This window comes from Sciurus vulgaris (genome assembly GCF_902686455.1).
Source record: "Sciurus vulgaris genome assembly, chromosome: X".
NCBI lineage: Eukaryota > Metazoa > Chordata > Mammalia > Rodentia > Sciuridae > Sciurus > Sciurus vulgaris.
Genome location: NC_136471.1, coordinates 23,164,246 through 23,183,088, shown reverse-complemented (window position 1 = coordinate 23,183,088; position 18,843 = coordinate 23,164,246). Strand labels below are relative to the sequence as shown.

The 18,843-nt window shown below is 47.9% G+C and overlaps 1 protein-coding gene across 1 annotated transcript; it reads left to right on the top strand.

Annotated features, from left to right (window-relative positions):
* The first annotated feature begins 5,178 nt into the window (after positions 1-5,178).
* Positions 5,179-18,624, top strand: SASH3 (SAM and SH3 domain containing 3). The gene is made up of 8 exons (XM_079124821.1): positions 5,179-5,435; positions 12,316-12,411; positions 12,958-13,104; positions 15,065-15,206; positions 16,189-16,337; positions 16,499-16,708; positions 16,855-17,005; positions 17,542-18,624. Exons 1-8 carry the CDS (start codon positions 5,379-5,381, stop codon positions 17,730-17,732), a joined length of 1,143 nt encoding a protein of 380 aa, XP_078980947.1. The 5' UTR covers positions 5,179-5,378; the 3' UTR covers positions 17,733-18,624.
* Positions 18,625-18,843: the final 219 nt, after the last annotated feature.

Here is an 18,843-nt window from a genome sequence, read left to right as displayed (position 1 = left end):
AGAAAGGCCCTCTAGTGAGTCATGAGCGTGTTTTGCTCTGAGTGCCAAAGTCCAGCCCCCTCTTGTGAGGGTAATTACCACAGCTGCTTGCAGGTGTTTTTTGTTTTTAAGTTATCATGAGTTCAGAGCTCCAGAGATGATTCTTTCCCTCCCAGGGGCTCCCCAGTGTTCCCAAGCTGAAAGCTATGTGCATCGTGTGCATGCCCAAGGAATGGATGTCAAGAGTTCCTGCCCCTAGTCTTGTTGCCCTCCTCTGTCCTCCTCCTCCCCCTGTAATTTTCCCTTTCCACCCTCTCTAAGATGACTACCATGAAATTTGCTAATGGAAACTATTTCCAAGGTACTACCAAGGTGGGCTGCACCTTGGAAATAGTTTCAAGGGTCTATGTGGTCTCTGCTTGGATATTTCCAGAGACAGGAAGACCATCACTTACCAGGGCTGAATGGGACCATCTGAATAGCCAAAATGTCTTCCTTGTACTGAGCCCAGATCTTCCAATTATCTGTTCCTCTTCATTCCCAGTCCTATAGCTATGTCTCCCTTCTCTACATGACAGTTGTTAGAAGTCAGCTTACTTCAAATTCCCCATCCAACTCTCTAGGCTAAATATGACAGGTGTTTAGTACTCCACATGTTCACAAGGGCCTCCCTATACCTCACCTCTACTTAATCAGCCCTACCTACAGCAGTTGTTGTGTACATGATGCAACTTGCACATGCCTGCCTCTGTCTGTTCATTCCCCTCTGGGCCTGCTTTAAGGTGGTCCTGTGGCACCTAGTGCAATACCCAACCCCAAAATAGGGCACACTTCTTAAGGCTGTGACAGGGGGCCCTGTCACAATTCTCTTACCTCCTTGTTCAGGAACTCTGCATCAGATCCACTTTAGCCTAGTAGTTAACAGCATGAGCCCTAGACCAAGACCTGACCTGTGTTTAAAATCCAGCTCCCAGAATTTACTAGCTGTGCAGTCTTGGGCAATCCAATTAACCCTTTTGTGCCTCTGTTTCTTCCCTGGAAAATGGAGATAACAACAGTGCCTGACTTAGCAGGTTGTTGTAAAGCCCATGGCCTACCACGCACTATTATAATTTTCAGCTGGAATATGTGGGGAGTTTGTGGAGAGGAAGTGAGAGTAAGAATCTTTTAGGAAGTCTCTCCAAATATACGTATTCAAACTCGCTATTTCAAAGCAGGGATGTACTCATTCTAGGAGTGAGAGATGCTTGTGCGTGTCTGGATCCCACCCACTCCATAGATCCCACCCAGGACCTTTAGCAGCCCATGTCCGCCCTCTGAGGGTTCAGATCAAACCCCCCGCCCCACACGCATGCACATCCTGCCATGCTACTGCTTAATCAAGGTTCTCCTGCCCACCATTTATCCTTTTGGGCACATCTTTACCATCTTTATTCCAGTCTAAACCACCTACCACAGAGAGATTAAAGAATGTTTGTGAAATCTAGGCGGGGGTTATGACTCAGTGGTAGAGCACTTGCCTCGCATGTGTGAGGCACTGGGTTCAATCTTTAGCACCACAAAAAATAAATAAATAATTTTAAAAATCTTTTTTAAAAAAAGAATGTGAAATCTAATGGCAAAGAACAAGTGTTAGGCAAAAGTAAGCTTGCTGTTCTACCAAGATGTCAACTCCCAAATGCATGCAACCTTGGGAGCTATTTATTGTGTCCCTCACGGTGCCTACCACAAGGCTGTGCCCACTGAAAACCCTTAGATCCTGCCTGCCAACCCATGATCAAGTTGAAGGTAGCCTTGTTCACTGAATTACTGACCCAGATCTCTTCTCTAGCTGAGGGCTCTGTATACTTGGAATGGAACCTATAAAATACAAATATATTGCCCAGAAAGGGGGATATCTATTAAGTGTTTAGGGCCCCTTAGCTGGCTGGGACTTGACCCCCTGGGATTCCAACAGGGTCTTCTGTTGGAAGAAAAAGCTCAGGGGAAAGCAAGTCCGCATGGGGTAGACCCTGGAACCCCAGAGCTGACCAGAGGGTGTAAATCTGAGGGGAAAAGGGCGGGACTGAAAACGTTTGCTCCCTCTGTCCTGGAGCCTGTCATCTTTCTGTATTTCTCTCCAGGTGCCCTCACTTGCCCCTCGCTGCCTTTTCCCAGGTCTCGGTGGGCGGCCCAGCGCCCTGGTTTGCTGGCTGTCTTTGAAGGCTCTGCGGTTAGAGTGCGAGCTCCACTCGCTACCCTCACTACCGGGGCTAAGCAAACAGGAAGCGGGCACATCCTGCGCGCCAGCCAGGGACGCACCACCGCTGTGAGGCCGGGAAGGTTGTGCGAACTGCTTCCTCCCTCGCGCCCCCCAGCCTCCGGAGCCCCAGGTGCTCTGAGCCCATGTAGCCATGTCCCCTATCCCAGACTATGATGGGGCTGCCCTCTGGCCCCTGATCATGCCGAGGCCCAATGGCCCGGTGGGTCGGTCCCTATGTGGCTTCCAAACTTCTACGCAAAGCCTTAAACAGTTACCGTGCTCGCTCGTGCTTCCTGGGAGACCAGGGAGGGTCTTTCAGGCTAGAGGGGAAGCGATCTGGGGCGCAGAATCTTTTTTATGAATCTGCTTAGCAAGCTGAGTAGGCCAGAGCCAAAGGAAACCGAGTTTCAGTCTTGGGGAGAAGGACCTCGGCTTCCCTGAACTCACCCCCAATCCATTGGGAAGATCGAAGGGCGTAAGGCAGGGTTGGGGGAGGAAGTCAAGAGAACATCTTGGGACTAGAGTAGAGGCGAGACAGCTCAGGAATTCACAAGTGCCTCAGAATCCAAAGCCTGTGCATCTTTAGAATTCTTTATGATGTTCCAAGAGGTTAAGAGATAAAAGCTGATCTATGTCACTTGGAAACAGGTCATGAACCAGGTAGGAAGATTTCCCCATACTACTCTACTCCTCATTGAAAACAAATATCCGACTTCATGTTACTCCATGAGTTTATTTCCCTTTTGACATCTTCTAAGTTTGAATTGTCTTCTTTGAATGTTAAAAATAAAAATAAAAAAGTGCATACCTGTGCCCCAGCAATTTTCCTTGAGGACATTTATCCTGTAAACAAAATTGTGGATGTGAATCCTACTTACCTTAAGGATATCCAATGAAGAGTTAAAAAAAATTAAACCAACCCAAGTTCATCAGTAGGAGCCTGGTAAAACCATCATGGTACACCTACACAGTGCAATGCTCAGCAGCCATTACAAATCACATGTTGAAGAACATTTCATAGCATGAGAAAATATTAATATGTTCCATATGAAAAGCAATTATCAACACAGTTTATGTAGTATGACTTTTTTTCTTAAATAAATTTAAAAATAGCTTTATGGAGGTGTAATTGACCTTCAATAAACTGCACGATCTTTTTTTTTTTTTTTTTTTCGGTAATAAGGATTGAACCCAAAGGTGCTTTACAACTGAGCCACATCCCCAGCCCTTTTTATTTTTAAATTCGAGACAGAGTCTTGCTTAGTTGCTTAGGGCCTCACTAAGTTGCTGAGGCTAGGCTTAAACTTGCATTCCTCCCGTCTCAGCCTCCTGAGTTGCTGGAATTACTGGCATGTGCTACCGTGCCAGGCTAAACTATATATTCTTAAAGTGTACAATTTCATAAGTTTTGACATATATGTACATCCATGAAACCATTACCATGATCAAGATGGTGAAGATATCCATCACCCCCCAAAAATTCCCATTGTCTTTTGTGTTCTCTCCATTCCCTCCCCTCCCCATTTCCTGAAACCAATGATCTTTTTTCTGTGCAGGAAGATTTTTGTAAGAAGAAAAAAAAAGATTAATCAGCAAAGAAGTAGATACTTAAAACAGAAAAGGATATTTGGCCAAACTGTGGAAGACAATTATGGAGAATTTTTTGAAATTTCTTTTTTTATCCATGTTTGCTAAATTTGTATGTGATGAATACCAATCGCTTTTGCAATAAGAATAAGTCACAGGGCATGGTGGCATATGCCTATAATTCCAGCAACTTGGAAGGCTGAGGAAGGAGGATCACAAGTTCAAAGATCTCCTCAGCAACTTATTGAGACCCTGTCTCAAAATAAAAAATAAAAAGAACTAGGGATGTAGATCAATGGTGGAACACCCCTGAGCTTAATCCCCATTACCAATAATATTAATAATGTGGTCGAAACAGAATGAATCAAACATTACTCTATGTAAATTTATGATTACACAAATGGTATGCCTGTACGCCATGTACAGAGAAACAACATGTATCCCATTTGTTTACAACAAAAAAAATACATCATAAAAAAATAATGTGGTGGAGGTTATTAAAACATGTGCCACAGATAATCCAAAAAGTAAGCATCATGCATTGGCATTCAATAAATGCCTGTTGAATGGGACATTTGCTGGTGGTGTGGTGGTGTTTGCAAATGTCTTTCACTGTGGTAGTAATAAACACGTGTGTAATGATTGAGGTGTGTTGACCATAGGCGCAACTGCTCTGGTGATGATGACCAGAAGTGTGCTGAAGACATTGCAGATAAGTGCTGGTGTGGCAACTGTGGGGGTGATGGCTACAAGGGGGTGATGATGGTTGTAGGAGTGAGAGCATCATGGGGTTGACTGGCCATAATATCTGTAAGGGTGGTGGCTATAAAGGTGATAGAGGCAACAGCGCTGACTGTACAGGTGATGGCTGAGGGATGTTGGCTGTGGAGGTGATTGCTGTAGTGTTGATGGCTGTAGTGTGTTGATGGCAGTGGAGATGACTGCAGGGATCATGGTTGTGAGGGTGATGGTTGTCAGGTTGATGACTCTAGTGATGGCTCTTGATAGGAGTATATGGCAGTGATCACGGCCATAGGGGTGATTGTAATGTTAGTGATGGTGATGGCCTAGGAGATGCAAGTTGACCAGGATCACTGACCCAACAAGCAGAGAGAGAGTCCACCTTCCAGTTGCTGGATTCTGATCAGTGAGTATAGGGCTTGAGTAGGCCACATACGTTAAGGTGATTGCCACCTATAGGGAGACAGAACAGAAGGACTGGTGATTATTGACATGAGACAACAGGGTAGGGGCTTTTCTCCAATTGTTCAGCCCAAAAACTGTGTGCATCAGAATCTCTGGAGACTGAAGCTGGGACTTCCTTCCTCCCTAGGGGCCAGCAGGGGCTGCGATTGCTGTAAGAGCAGGTCACGTGGCAGGGCTTCCTGTATGCTGTGCCGCTGGGTGTCCATGGCCTGCACCCCCAAGCTGCAACTGCAGCAGTCGGAGTGGCGGCCAGAGGCTCAGTCCATGCAGTGCCCCCTGGTAGGTGTTGGCAAGGCTAAGAAAGAGGCCTCTGCATCTTGACGTGTAGGAAATCAGGGAAGGAGTCTCACCCAGGGGGAGGACCATGTTGCGCCGCAAGCCCTCCAATGCCAGTGAGAAGGAGCCCACTCAGAAGAAAAAGGTAAGGAGCATCTTTGGAAACCCACTTCTTCCTTCCCTCCTCTGCCCTATCTGCCTGTCCCTTCCAGGACTTGTAGAAGTGGGAAGAGCCAAAAAGGCCATATGACACTCGTAGGTGAGGTCCATTCTCCTATGGACCCAAAGGTTATTGGAGAAACAGAAGTACAGGAGAGATTTTTAAAATCCTAGAGAAACAGAGTCTCGGGATAGACCTTTAGAAGTCTAGAGTGATAGAATTCAACCCTAGCAATATGGATAAAGAATTAATATTAGGGACCAGAATCCTAGACTGGAATTCAAGAATTACAAACTACAATGCTCAAGTTGATTCCTAAGATTGTACTTAATTGTCTCTCCCCTGTCCTGGTCTTGCTACCACTTCTGCCCAAGTGTGGCCTTTCAAGAGCCATCTCACAGTCAGCATGGGCCCCACTGGGCCACACAGCCAAGATGCTCCCAAGGTCTCTCCCTTTGGCCAGGGCCCAGAACCTGAACTCTGGGCTCAGCTTTGTTGAAGCTCCCCAGGCCACTGGAGACAAACCTGAGGTGACCTAGACTCAGGAAAAGGGTCTCCCAAACTACAATGGGATGCAAGGGGCTCTACAGGTTCTTCTCACGTGGGGAAAAATGTTAGGAATGAGTAATGGAGCTGGTGAGATGGTGATAGTTGAAGAGGAAAAATTCAGTGGGGGGAGGATTTCAAAGGCTAGTAAGGAAAGCAGCTGTCATGGATGATTGAAGTGTTCATTGTCTTCCTGGGGTAGAGGCCCAACTGGAAGATTACTTGAAGGCTCTGCCAGATCTGGGTTTCTCTGGTTGGATCTGAGAATTGATTTGATTGTATGATTCTCCCAGGCAATCAGAAAGTACATACTGTACATTCCAACAGGACTACAGGACCCTTCCAAAGTAGGCCTGAACCAGGTCCAAGAGGCCCCCAGGTCAAGGTCTCAGTCCTGCAGGCCCTCACTGTATCCTGCCAATTTTCCCTGGAGCTCAGCCCAGGTGCACTATGGGGGAGCCCCTTTTTCAGGGAAACAGCTCTCAGGCAGAGGCTGAGACAGCTGAGATAAACCTCAGGGCACTGGAGTGTGCATCCTGCCCCATCTCTCAGGTCTTGGGTGGTTATCACTTCCGGCTGTATTCTCCCCACCCCAGCTGCTTCTCTAAGGTTGCAGTGGTGTAGGTGGGGGAGGGAGAGATTCTTGAATTTCTTATGGGACCTGTCACCCCTGTCCAAACCTCACACGGTGCGAGGCCCAGCAGGCCTGCCATTGGCTGCCACTCCTTAGCGAGCAGGGGCACTTCCCCTTGTTCTCTCGCTGATAGGGATGGGAAGAACAGACTGCCCTATAGACACTGCTAGGCCCCAAACCGCAGGGGAGCTGAACTGGAGGAAAGAGTCTGAGAAAGAGCTGACACTTTGACACTGGGACCCTGTGCCACCTCGGGCAACGGTACTCAGTGGCACACAGAAACCAGAAATCCCCTCCTTTTTTTCAGCTTCAATTATCCATTTTCTGTGAAATTTTTCATAGGCCACTTCCAGAAGTCCATGTGGCAAACATCCTTTAGAGGACTGTAGGCAAACCCTACACCAACCATGCCACATCCTGTGCCAGCTTCCAAAGATGAGATGAGCTTGCCTCCACATGCTCCAAGCTCATACTGTGAAAATGGCCTTAGAAAAACCAAGCTTCCAGAATGGAGAGACAACATCTTCCCCAGGCCTAAAGGCAATAAACTGGCCCCATCATGCTTGTATGATGACTGTGAGCAAGCCTCTTCCCTCTAGAGATTGAGGTGATGTGGTAGAAGGGAAGACTCAAAGGCAAGGGAGCTCTCTCTCTCTCTCTCTCTCTCTCTCTCTCTCTCTCTCTCTCACTTGCTCGCTCCTGCTTCTATTCTCGGACCTACAAAATGGAGAATGTGCCTGACAGGGGACAAGAAAGTAGAGTTAGAATCTTGCCACTCTCTAGCTATAGGACCTTGGACAGTTCATTGACTTCTTTTGTGCCTCAGTTTCCTCATCTCTGTAAAGGGGGATAACTTCTGGTCTGCCTACCTTAGGAGATGGAATAGGTCAACTAGAACAATAGCTGTGACAGTACTCTGTCACATGTGTGCACATGCCCAGGAGGGGGTGCATGCTTAGGCATGGGCAGAAGTAGGAAGCACACTGCAAAGAAGAACAGACCATGGTCCCAGCCCTGAAATGGAAAAACAAGACTTAATAGCACTAAGAGTCACCACTGAGGGAGGGCTCCATAGATGTCAAGAACTGTGCTTACCCCTCACTACAACTTTGTGAGGAGGGGATAGATATTGTCATTATCCCTATTTCACACCCAAAACTCAAAGAGACGAAGAAACTTACTAAAGGCCACACTGCCAGGAAACTGCAGATCAGGGATTTAAGCCAAGATTTGTCTGACTCCAGAGTCTGAGCCCTTTTCTCTCTCCATGTTCTTGTCCCCCTACTGATCTCAAAAGCGCTAGAGGAGTCTGAGGAACAAAGGATTCAGCCCACCAGTAGGAGTGACCTTCCAACTCACAGAGCAGAGGAGGGAATAGGCCCTCCAGGGCGGTAGGGTCAGGACATGGCACCCACTGTAGAACATGAAAGACTGGGGAGGCCCCAGGGTCAAAGGACACATCATTTAGCTGCCCTTGGGAGACTTTCACCTCTTTCAAGTTCTTTGATCTAATTTCATTCAGGGACCAGTATTAGGGTAGAGGAAGCAGAAAGGGGTTTATCCTGGACCAGCCTCCCCTAAGGATGGCCCTTCCCCACCACACCTCCAATTTTCACCAACTCCCAGACCTATCACCAGGGGAAATGGAGAGGAATCTAGACTCCTGTTTGAGTGTTTAGTTGGTCCCTCCTTCCAGTCTCTTTCTGCCCCAATCTCACCCAATCTCAGCGTACTATTCACAGTGACTCCCTTGCCACAGTACACCCTTAACATGCCCCCCACCAGCATGTGTTTCATATTTTCAGTACAAGTTGAGACTCCCTAATCTGGAAGTCTGAAATGCTCCAAAATCTGAAACTTTTTGAATGCTGACATGACACCACAAATGGAAAATTACATACCTGACCTCATGTGATAGGTTACAGTCAAAATGCAAGCACTCTAAAAGGGTCATATAAAATTACCTTCAGGCTACGTGTATAAGTAGTATGTGAAACATAAATGAATTTTACATTTAGACTTGGGTCTCATCCCCAAGATATATTATGCATATGGAAATATTCCAAGATCTGAAAAAATAAATCTGAAACACTTCTGATCCCAAACATTTTCAATAAAAGACATTCAAGCTGTAGCTTCTCACTGCCCACAGGATAACTCCCAAGATCCTGGGCATGGCTGCAAAGGCCTTCCATAAACTTTTCTTCACCTCCCACCACAGCCACTGACATATCCACCTTTCCATCACTATGCTTAAAATGTCCCTCTCTCTCTGACTCTTGTTCAAACCCTTCCTAGCTCCACCTAGAGAAATCCTGTCCCCACGGGCCCAGCTCAAATACAGCTCCTTCATGAAGGTCTCCTGGGCCCTTCTACTACCATGGACCCACAGGCTCCCCTGGTGGCTCTGTTCAAATACCACCTGCTGTCAGCATTGCACTCAATCACTTCCATCTTTGGGTGGGAACGACCACCCCAACATAGTGATTATGTGATGGGGATGTAGCTCAGTGGTAGAGTTCTTGCCTAGCATGCTCAAGGCTCTGGATTTCATCCCCATCACTGAAAAAATAAATAAATAAAAATAAAGTGGAGTGGAAAAAAAGTTAAGTACAGTAGTCATACAGAAAAGTACATAAATTATAAATGCATCACTCAACAAGTTTCCATAAAGTGACCATTCTCATGTAGGCAGTACTCAGATCAAGAAAAAAAATTTCCAAAAGTCCAGAAACTTCTCTCATGCCCTACCTTTTGCTAAATACCCCTCTCCCCCAAGGTTAACCACTTCCCTGACTTCCAACAGCATAAATATGTTCTGCTGGGTTTTGAATTTTGTGTAGCCACTGAAATATTTGCATATATACTCTTTGGGCCTATTTTGTTCAAGAGTATATTGGTGAGACTCATCCATGTTGTTGGGGCTAGTTTTACTGTCTCATTACTCGGTGCTATTGTCTTTAATGAGTCTGCTGCAATCAATTTATCCCTTCTATAGTTGACAGGCATGTGAATTGTTTCCAGTTAAATTGAAATTTAAAGGAGAAAAGAAACTGTGGTTGACTGAGAGAAGGGCAGAGTATGCTAGGTGGAGAAATGCCCAGGGTGAGGGTCTAGAAGTGGCTTGCACAGAAGGCTAAGCTAAGGCAGAAGCTTTGAGCTTCATTTAACTGATGAGAAGACAGCAGCCTAGAGAAGTTAAGTAACTTATCCAGCTTTACACAGCTGACCAGTGGCATAACCAAGATGTGAAGTCTTGCCATTTGACACCAAATGAAGAAACTGAGATTCTGAAAGGTTAAAGAAGTTGCCTAAGGTCACACATCCCAAAATTGAACTCATCAATGTCTGACGCCAGAAGCTTCCCAAGAGTCCCACATGCCCTCCTTAGACTTGAAAAGGGGGTCAACATTATGTGGTACCACCTCTCCTACATCCATGACTCCTGGCAAGTCTTGCCCCAAAGTGCAGCCAGGCAGAAAACCCAAAAGCACTCAGGGATTTCAATTCATCCCAGGGTGGGGGTCACCCTGGAGTCACTGAAAGGTAGTTGGGATATTGGGGCTGCCCTTAAGGTTAGAAGTAGGCCTGGAAAAAGGCTACTCTGACTGATCCTCATGCTTGATCACCCAGAGAACGTGTGTTAGTCTTTTCCCCTCCCCAGACTGAAAAGTGACCAGCTGGGCCCAAGCACCAACAGCAGCTTCATGACCTTTTTGGATTGTCTCCTTCTTGCTTTGGGCTAAATCTGGGACAGAGGGGCCCTTACAAAGGGCCCATGTGCCAAAGTCCCCTCTTCCCAGCCCCCAGACTGCAGATAAATGACAGGAAAAGGCCTGGGGAAAGAGCTGCAATTAGAGGGCAGTCCAGCCATGAGTTTACTCTTCCCTAACAAAGCCTACTTCCGGCCCCACCTCTGCCCTTCTGCTTGCTTTCCAGCTTCACCAGTCCCTGGGGCTTAAGGGGCGACTCTCAGCCTCCTGGTCTGCAGATCAGGCTAAAGGGTGGTGGAGAGAAGGTCACAATAGGCCCCATCTGCCTATAAATAGCAGGGCCAGCCTGCCCTCCTTGGGCCCAAGCCAGCCTAGTGCCCACCCTCTCTCTGTTCCCTCTTTTCCATGCAGAGGAGGAAGTTATCCAGGCAGCTGCATCCTACCATACAAGAGCAGGAAATAAATGGAAGGTGGAGGAGAGAGGGGAAAGAAAGGGAGAAAAGGAGGAACGAATAATAGCAGGGAAAAACCAAGGAAGGAGGATGGAGGGAATGTATGAGAACCACAGCAGTCACCCCGTGGTCATGTTTTCCCCTTTGTATACCCACTCACAGTCCCCTTTTCGAGGTCCCTAAGGCAGCACAGAGGACACTTTCTGACTGAGGTTGTAGATGTCCCACACATGAGGCCCTGATACTTCTAGTGTCTGCTTGACCTGACCACTGACCTAGCTTCTGGTCAACTACCTCTAGGAATGTGTGGTCCCTGATGCCTGATTGTTGGCAGCTTTGGTCAAGACCCAGCAGCAGTACTAGACAGCTATACTATTGTCCCCAGAAGTTGGGACCAATTGTGCATGTGTTGGGGTGCAGGTGATATTGCTTCTGCCCTGGGGGCTTACCGCTGGACACATATACCCCCATTTAGTAGGAAAGAGGATGTGAAACACTATGCTTTGTGTGGGTTTGGGGCTTTGGTTCCTCAAGTCCTTATCTCGGGTGTCTGCAGTCTATCCTGCTCTATCTGTCTGGCCATCTGTGAACCCCAGTTCCTGTGTATATCTTCTGGCCTTGACTATTTATCTTGATATAGGCTCAGCCTCAACTTCTTGTGTCTATGGCCTGCACCCCTTACCTGCCTTGCCCTGTTTTCTGACTGCTATCTTAGCATATTCATGTATATAAATATGTTAAGAAACCTCATTTCCTGAAAACAGTCTCATCGTCACAATAGGTCATGCCTGAAAGTCCAAACACTGGCAAAAGTCAAGAGTTGCAGCTCATCACAGGAGTGGCTAAGGTTAAAAGCTGAAATGAATAAAGAGAAAAATGGCAGCTTGCTTTAACTAAATTAGCCCCAATCATTTGTGTTCCAAATTTGTAAGTACCTTCTATGAGTGAGCTTCTACTGTAGATTTCCAGAAAGTATAATAATAGGTCTTGCTGGCTTCTGGTGGATGGTCTTGCTCTTCCTGAGACAAGTTCAACTTGCAGGAGGCCCCAATATGCTTACCCTAACCACCATGACTATAGAGCAGGCCCAGTGCAGGCCCAGGGCATGGAGGCTAGAACCAACTGGTGTGGGAGGAATTTGCTCTCAGTTATCTTGTGGTAAGGTTCTTCTATGTGCTGAGGTACATATTTACTTGAACCCATTCAGTCTTTCACTCAGGTATTGGTGGAAAGTTGAGCTTAGTCTGGGGCTTCACTGAGATCTGAGGTTCCTGAGTCAGGAACTTGGTCAGTGGCCAGGAATAAGGTAAAGAACAGGATGAAGTCACATAGCTCGAAGGACAGCTTGGCTCTTTACTTCATTAGCCCTGGACTTTTAGGGCACATGTGGCTCTGCCCAGCCGAGAGAGAGAGAGAGAGAGAGAGAGAGAGAGAGAGAGAGAGAGAGAGTAGGGGAGAAGACAGCAAGCCTGGAGCAGCCATTTTAGTGCCAATGATTGCAAAATGTCTGCTTCTTCCAGCTCTCCCTTCAGCGCTCAAGCAGCTTCAAGGATTTTGCCAAATCCAAACCCAGCTCCCCTGTGGTGAGCGAGAAGGAATTTAATCTGGAAGACAATGTAAGTTTCAGAACTTCATTGAAGGATATGGCTACAACCCCTGGGTGGGGAAGTCGGGGTGAGAAGGAAAGGGAATAAGAGATAATAGGATTGTCCAGGCAAAGCCTCATTTAAAAAATATTTAGTTGTAGATGGACACAATACCTTTAATTTATTGTTAATTTTTTATGTGGTGCTGAGGATTGAACCCAGTGCCTCATGTGTGCAAGATAAGTGCTCTACCACTGAGCTACAGCCCAAGCCTTGCAAAGCCTCCTTTACACAGAAGGCTCACCTGTCCCACACCAAACTTAAGGGCCCCAAGTATCTGCCAGAATTCTTTTCTACAAAAGAATTTTCTAGAAATTAATTTTCTAGAAATTAAGAAGCAAATTTATTGCAAATTAATAGATCTGAGGACAGGGCTGGGGCCAAGGGGGAAGAGCATGGGAGAAACCCCCATCTCCTTCCTGCCTTTACAGTGACCCAAAGTGTCTCTTTGTACTGCAAGACCAGGATCCAAGGAGGGTCACCAGGGTCCCAGGACCTCCTCTTTTGTTTTCACAGATTCCAGAAGATGACTCCAGCATCCCCACCCCAGAGGATGCTGGGAAGAGTGGCAAAAAGCTGGGGAAGAAGTGGAGGGCAGTTATTTCCCGAACCATGAACAGGAAGATGGGGAAAATGATGGTGAAGGCCTTGTCAGAGGATATGGTGAGCCCGGGGATCCAAGGGAGGGGAGCCAAAGAGGCTGACTGTGGCAGGGGGTGACAGCAACTACTCAGGCCTGAAGGAAGGTCACATGAGAGGGAGATCTCACAATCAGCCATGGACAATGTAGACATGCAGTCCTAGGGGGCCAGAGGCTGGCTGAGAAAGAAGCGAGGTCTGAGGAGGGATGAAAGGCTAGGCTAGGCATAGAAGCTTCTGGCAAAGTCAGGCCTGTGGGGAAGGGCAGCTGAAAGGGGCATGAGATCACCTAAGACAAATCCATCTACCTCAAAGCTTTGCTTGGAACTAGCCCCTGGAATTGGAAAGACCTGATTATAGGAGAATATAGAGAAAAATATGGATCTACTTAATTTTTGAAGAAGTTATGTCCTAATAAACCCATCGTAAGTTGAGAATATCATGAAGTCAAAATTACATTGAAAGCCAGATGTGGTGGTGCATGCCTGTAATCCCAGTGGCTCAGGAGGCTGAGGCAGGAGGATTGCAAGTTCAGAGCCAGCCTCAGCAATTTAGCAAGGCCCTAAGCAACTCAGAGAGACCCTGTCTCTAAATGAAATATTTTAAAAGGGTTGGGGATGTGGCTCAGTGGTTAAGTACCCCTGGGTTCAATCCCCAGAACCAAAAAAAGAAAAAAAATCGGAGTTTAGCAACATAGTACACTGTACACATAGAGTGTCAGTTGTTACCCTTCATGATCTTATGGCTAACTGGGAACTACAGCTCACTGCCACTTCCCAGCATCACCAGAGAGGCTCAGACTGCATAGTGGCAGCCTGGGAAAAGATCCAAATTCAAGATTCAAAGTTCACTTTCTACTGAATGCATAATGCTTTGGAACCATTGTAAAGTCAAAAGATTGTAAGTCCAATAATCATGAAGTTTGAAGATCATTCATAGAGAAAATTGAGAAGGCTGGATTCAGCACAGGGGGGGCAGGTGATACAATGGTGGGGCAGCACAGTCCAAGGAGCTTGTAAGAGCTTGTGGCTCTTACAGAAGGCACTGAGCAATGATGAGCTGGAGTTGGCTCAGATTGGCTTGTGAGAGCGGTTGTTCAAATTGTCAGGAATTTTGTGAGCCAGTTGTTAAATAAGACCATTATTAGAAATAAAACCATATAAATTTACAATTAAAATAAATTCCATTAAAAGCAAAAATTATACCATAAATCTTCAAAATTCAGCACTTCCTAATTGTGGCACTACCTCTTATTCTCTCAGTGTTGTTGATATTTGTTCCTATAGTATCTGTGTAATGGAAACAACCTAAATATCTCTTCCAGCAACACATCCAGTAGCATCACAATGGTGGCTTGATGTTGGCCACGGTAGGAAGATTTTATGGAACAGGCAAATCTCGGGGCTTTTATTCCCAGAGAGCCAGCAGTTAAACAGCACCACAGAGATGGGGTGAGATGGGAGGAGCTCTGGAGTCAGGCCAATGTAGTTGTGGGTTCCCGTGGGTCTTGGCAAGGTTACTCTTCATCTGTAAACTCAAGCCAACTATATCACTTATCTTCAAGAGTCACTGTAAGGATTAAATGAAATGGCAGGCAAGCCTGGCTCACAGAAGCACAGGCAAAAGGTTTGCTTTCCAGCACCACTGTTTGCTTGACTGGGCCATAACAATAGCCCTGAGTCCAGACTTGTTCACCTTGGCCTTTTCAGCATATACATGAGCACTTGAAGCTGATAAAGCACATTCACTGGGCACCCTGGTGAGCCTCATTCTATGAGGTAGGCAGGACAAAGATTGCCATTCTCATTTTTGCCGAAGAGGAAACTAGGGCTCAGAGAGGGTCACTGAGCCTGCGGGTAACAGCTGGGGTTTGAGCCAAGCCCAGGCCCAGTTCCTCTACACTCAGTTCGGGCCTGTGTACACCACAGGGACTGTGGGCATCACAGCTAGGTCACTGAGGGCTTCCTGCCTAACATTCCTGCAGGGAGACACACTGGAGGAGGGCTCAGCCTCCCCAACATCTCCAGACTGTAGCCTGGACAGCCCTGGCCCTGAGAAGATGACCCTGGCCTTTTCTGAGCAGGAGGAGCGTGAACTCCCAGTGCTCAGCCGCCAGGCATCAACGAGTGAGTAGGGGAGGTGGGAGGACACCTGCCCAATCTGGAAGAAAGAGCTGGGTTAGGACCAGGCAGGTGGGCTCTCTGGGAGGGGAAGGTAAAAGAGATGAATGTGTACTGTCTGCCTGCTGGGAACTTTCACATTAAATCTTCACAACCTCATGGGACCACTACTATTATCTACCACTTTATTGATGTGGAAACTAAGGCTCAGAGGGAGAGGTTAAGTGACTAGCCCAAGGTAACCTGGTACTGAATTTGGATCTGCCCCAGGGAAGGTAGTCTGCCTGGAGGAGGGGCTGTGGGCTCTGAGCTGCAACCCTCAAAAGACACTGCCTTTCTTGCCCCTTAGGCCCATTCCAAGTTTCCTATTCTTTCTGTGCCTCCACAGACACCTCCTTGCCCCCCGCGATTGAAAGTCACTTAAAATGCCCATCACTCTGCTCTTCCAGGAAGAAAGAGACATCTAAGTTTCCATGGGACATTGTACCTAAATATTTAATCTTATTAAGTAGAGAAAGTAAAATATTAACATAAGGTGTGGCTGCCTTGATGTTAGAAGCACTGGAATGGGAGTGTGATCTGGAGTCTAATGGACCCAGTGCTGTTGAGTATAAGGTGAAAGGCATTGGGCAGGTCACTCGGCCCATCTGGCCTCTGGTTTCCTCAGCTATTCCTTGAGGTGTTGGCCCAGTTGGGCTCCAGAGGCCCTCCCAATTTACCCATTCTTTGGTCTGTGAATTATTTCTCTTCCTGTTTTCAACTCTTCACTATCTGAGGCCCCAGAGGTAAAGCTATGCTTCTTCAAGGTTGTCAAGATGATGAGTCCAAATCACTCCTGCAGCATGAGGCTTGCCCGAGTGTAGCTTTCTTTCCCAGGACGTACCCTGGAGATCTCTAGGCAGGATCCCTGGGAGGCACCTGATGGGCACTGACTGCCCCAGCTGCCCTGGGACAAAGGTGAGCCTCCTCCCCACCCCATCTCCTGCAGGCAGTGAGCTCTGCAGCCCCAGCCCTGGCTCTGGCAGCTTTGTGGAGGAACCATCTGCCCCCCAGTACACAGGGCCCTTCTGTGGTCGGGCACGAGTCCACACCGACTTCACTCCCAGCCCCTATGACCATGACTCACTGAAATTGCAGGTAAGGTTGGCATCCGGGCCCCTCCAGAACCTGACAGACTGCAGTCATAAAGGAGGCTGGACTGAGCCATGGCAAGACAGTATCTGCAGAGGCCAAAAGACCCCCTCTCCTCTTTCCTGCACTCCTCTCTCCTGTCCTCCTCTCTCCTCTCCCCCCCGCAGAAAGGAGATGTGATCCAGATCATTGAAAAACCACCTGTGGGCACGTGGCTGGGCCTGCTCAATGGCAAACTGGGCTCTTTCAAATTCATCTATGTGGATGTGCTGCCAGAGGAGGCTGTGGGGCCTGCCCGCCCCAGTCGCCGACAGAGCAAGGGCAAGAGGCCCAAGCCTAAGACTCTGCATGAACTACTGGAGCGCATCGGCCTGGAGGTTTGAGCTTGGACCTGGTGCCAGTATCTAGGCACAAGGGAGGCACACTTGCCTCTGGGATGGAGGTCGACAGCCATGTGCAGAGGGCGGGTCTAGGCTGGGATGGCTTATAAGCAGCATTGTCAGTGGCCTGCCTCTGCCCCCAGGAGCACACGTCCACCCTGCTGCTCAATGGCTACCAGACACTGGAGGACTTCAAGGAGCTGCGGGAGACACACCTCAATGAGCTGCACATCATGGACCCGCAGCATCGGGCCAAGCTGCTCACGGCTGCAGAACTGCTGCTGGACTATGACAGTGAGTGGCTTTGGCAGTGGAGTGATAGGCATAGGTGCCAGCTGGCAACCCCGGGGAGCAAAGGCTTGCCCTAGCCCTGCCCTCAACCATACTCTGTCCTGGAGCCCCTTGCATTAGAAACTTTCCACACTTGAATGTGAGTTTCAGGGAAAGTGTGTGGGGGAAAGGGGTTTTAGGGGTGATTGGACTCAGCTCCCTTTTGGATCAAAGGAGAGAGACTTAAGACCAGAGAAGGTAAGGCACTTATACGGAGCCTCAAAGCTGGGTAATAGAGCCAGGATTCAAGCCCAAGTTGCCTGGCACCAGTTCAGTGCCAAAGACTCATTGGATCTTGATCTCCTGGGTGGTAGAGCAGGCCTGGAAACAACTGGAAGTGGTGAAAAGTGAGGCAGTGGTAGTTGAGGGGGCAGAGGGACTGAGTGCCTTCAGGAGACTTCCCATGGTCCCTACCCCCATGAGAGGGCTCCTTGTAGCCTCTGACCCCCCACCTTAGGACCAAACCCCCTTATTCTGTCTTCCTCCCTTGTCCTTGGCAGCTGGCAGTGAGGAGGCAGAAGAGGGCGCTGAGAGCAACCAGGAACCAGTGGTGCATACAGTTTCAGAACCCAAGGTGGACATCCCACGGGACTCTGGCTGCTTTGAGGGCTTGGAGAGTGGGCGCGATGAGGCAGAGCTGGCAGGCACTGAGGAACAGCTGCACGGCCTCTCCCTGGCAGGGGCACCTTGAAGTGAAGGTGGCAGAGGCCGAGGCTGGGCCTGAGCTGCAAAGGCCACAGAGATGGGCCCATCCTCCCATATGGCCTGAGCCCAGAGGACTGGTGCCCAGCCTGGCCCTGCTTCCTCAGGGGCGTTTACAGTCAAAGGCCTGGCCAGGATGCTACAGGATCAGCTGGAGTAGAGATAGAGCTGCGCAGAGGCAAATCCCATCTGCCATACTCCCTCCCTCCACCAGTGACTGACAGCACAGCCCCTCCTGGCGCCACCCATATCCCATCAACAGAAAGTGGGGCACCAAGGGACCTGCCAGTATCCCTAACCACCAAGGCCCCTAAACCCTCCTCAGCTCCATAGCATCTACCCTTGTCACACTGTTCCTGAAAAGGGTGCCAAGTCAATGTTTAAGGAGTCTCAAACTCCTAGGGAAGTCAGCTGTTTCAAAGGACCCCAGTTGATCATGGGTGAATCCAGAGTTTCCTAAATAAGGTTTGAAGAAAGCTGCAAGCACCATTCCCACTTTCCTTCTCCTTAACTTTCAAAGAGGTTTGGCAGCTTTTTTTTATTTGTTCTACTATCTACACGATAGTAGAATGTATTTTGACATATTATACATATGCGGACTATAACTTCTCATTCTTCTGGTTGCACATGATGTACAGTTACATTGGTCATGTAATCATATATGCACATAGGATAGTGATGTCCAATTCATTCCACTGTCTTTCCTATTCCCATCTCTCTCCCTTCCCTTCAATCCCCTTTATCTCATCCAATGAACTTCTATTCTTCCCTACCCACCCCCCGTCTTATTGTGAATTAGCATCACATATCAGAGAAAACATTTGGCCTTTGGTTTTTTGGGATTGGCTTATTTCACTTACTACACAAAGGCACCAAAAACATACATTGGAGAAATGATAGCCTCTTCAACAAATGGTGCTGGGAAAACTGGAAATTCACATGTAGCAAAATGAAATTAAACCCCTACCTCTCACCCTGCACAAAACTCAACTCAAAATTGATCAAGGACTTAGGCACTAGAACAGAGACCCTGTGCCTAATAGAAGAAAAAGTAGGCCCAAATCACTATGAGTCTTGAACCAAGGGCCTCCCCTCTCTGG

Excerpts from the sequence above, each read along its gene's own strand:
- SASH3 (XM_079124821.1), top strand. The coding sequence starts at position 5,379 with ATGTTGCGCCGCAAGCCCTCCAATGCCAGTGAGAAGGAGCCCACTCAG. Across the intron at positions 15,207-16,188 it reads CAGCCGCCAGGCATCAACGA|GCAGTGAGCTCTGCAGCCCC; the intron begins GTGAGTAGGGGA and ends CATCTCCTGCAG. Across the intron at positions 16,709-16,854 it reads TGGAGCGCATCGGCCTGGAG|GAGCACACGTCCACCCTGCT; the intron begins GTTTGAGCTTGG and ends CTCTGCCCCCAG.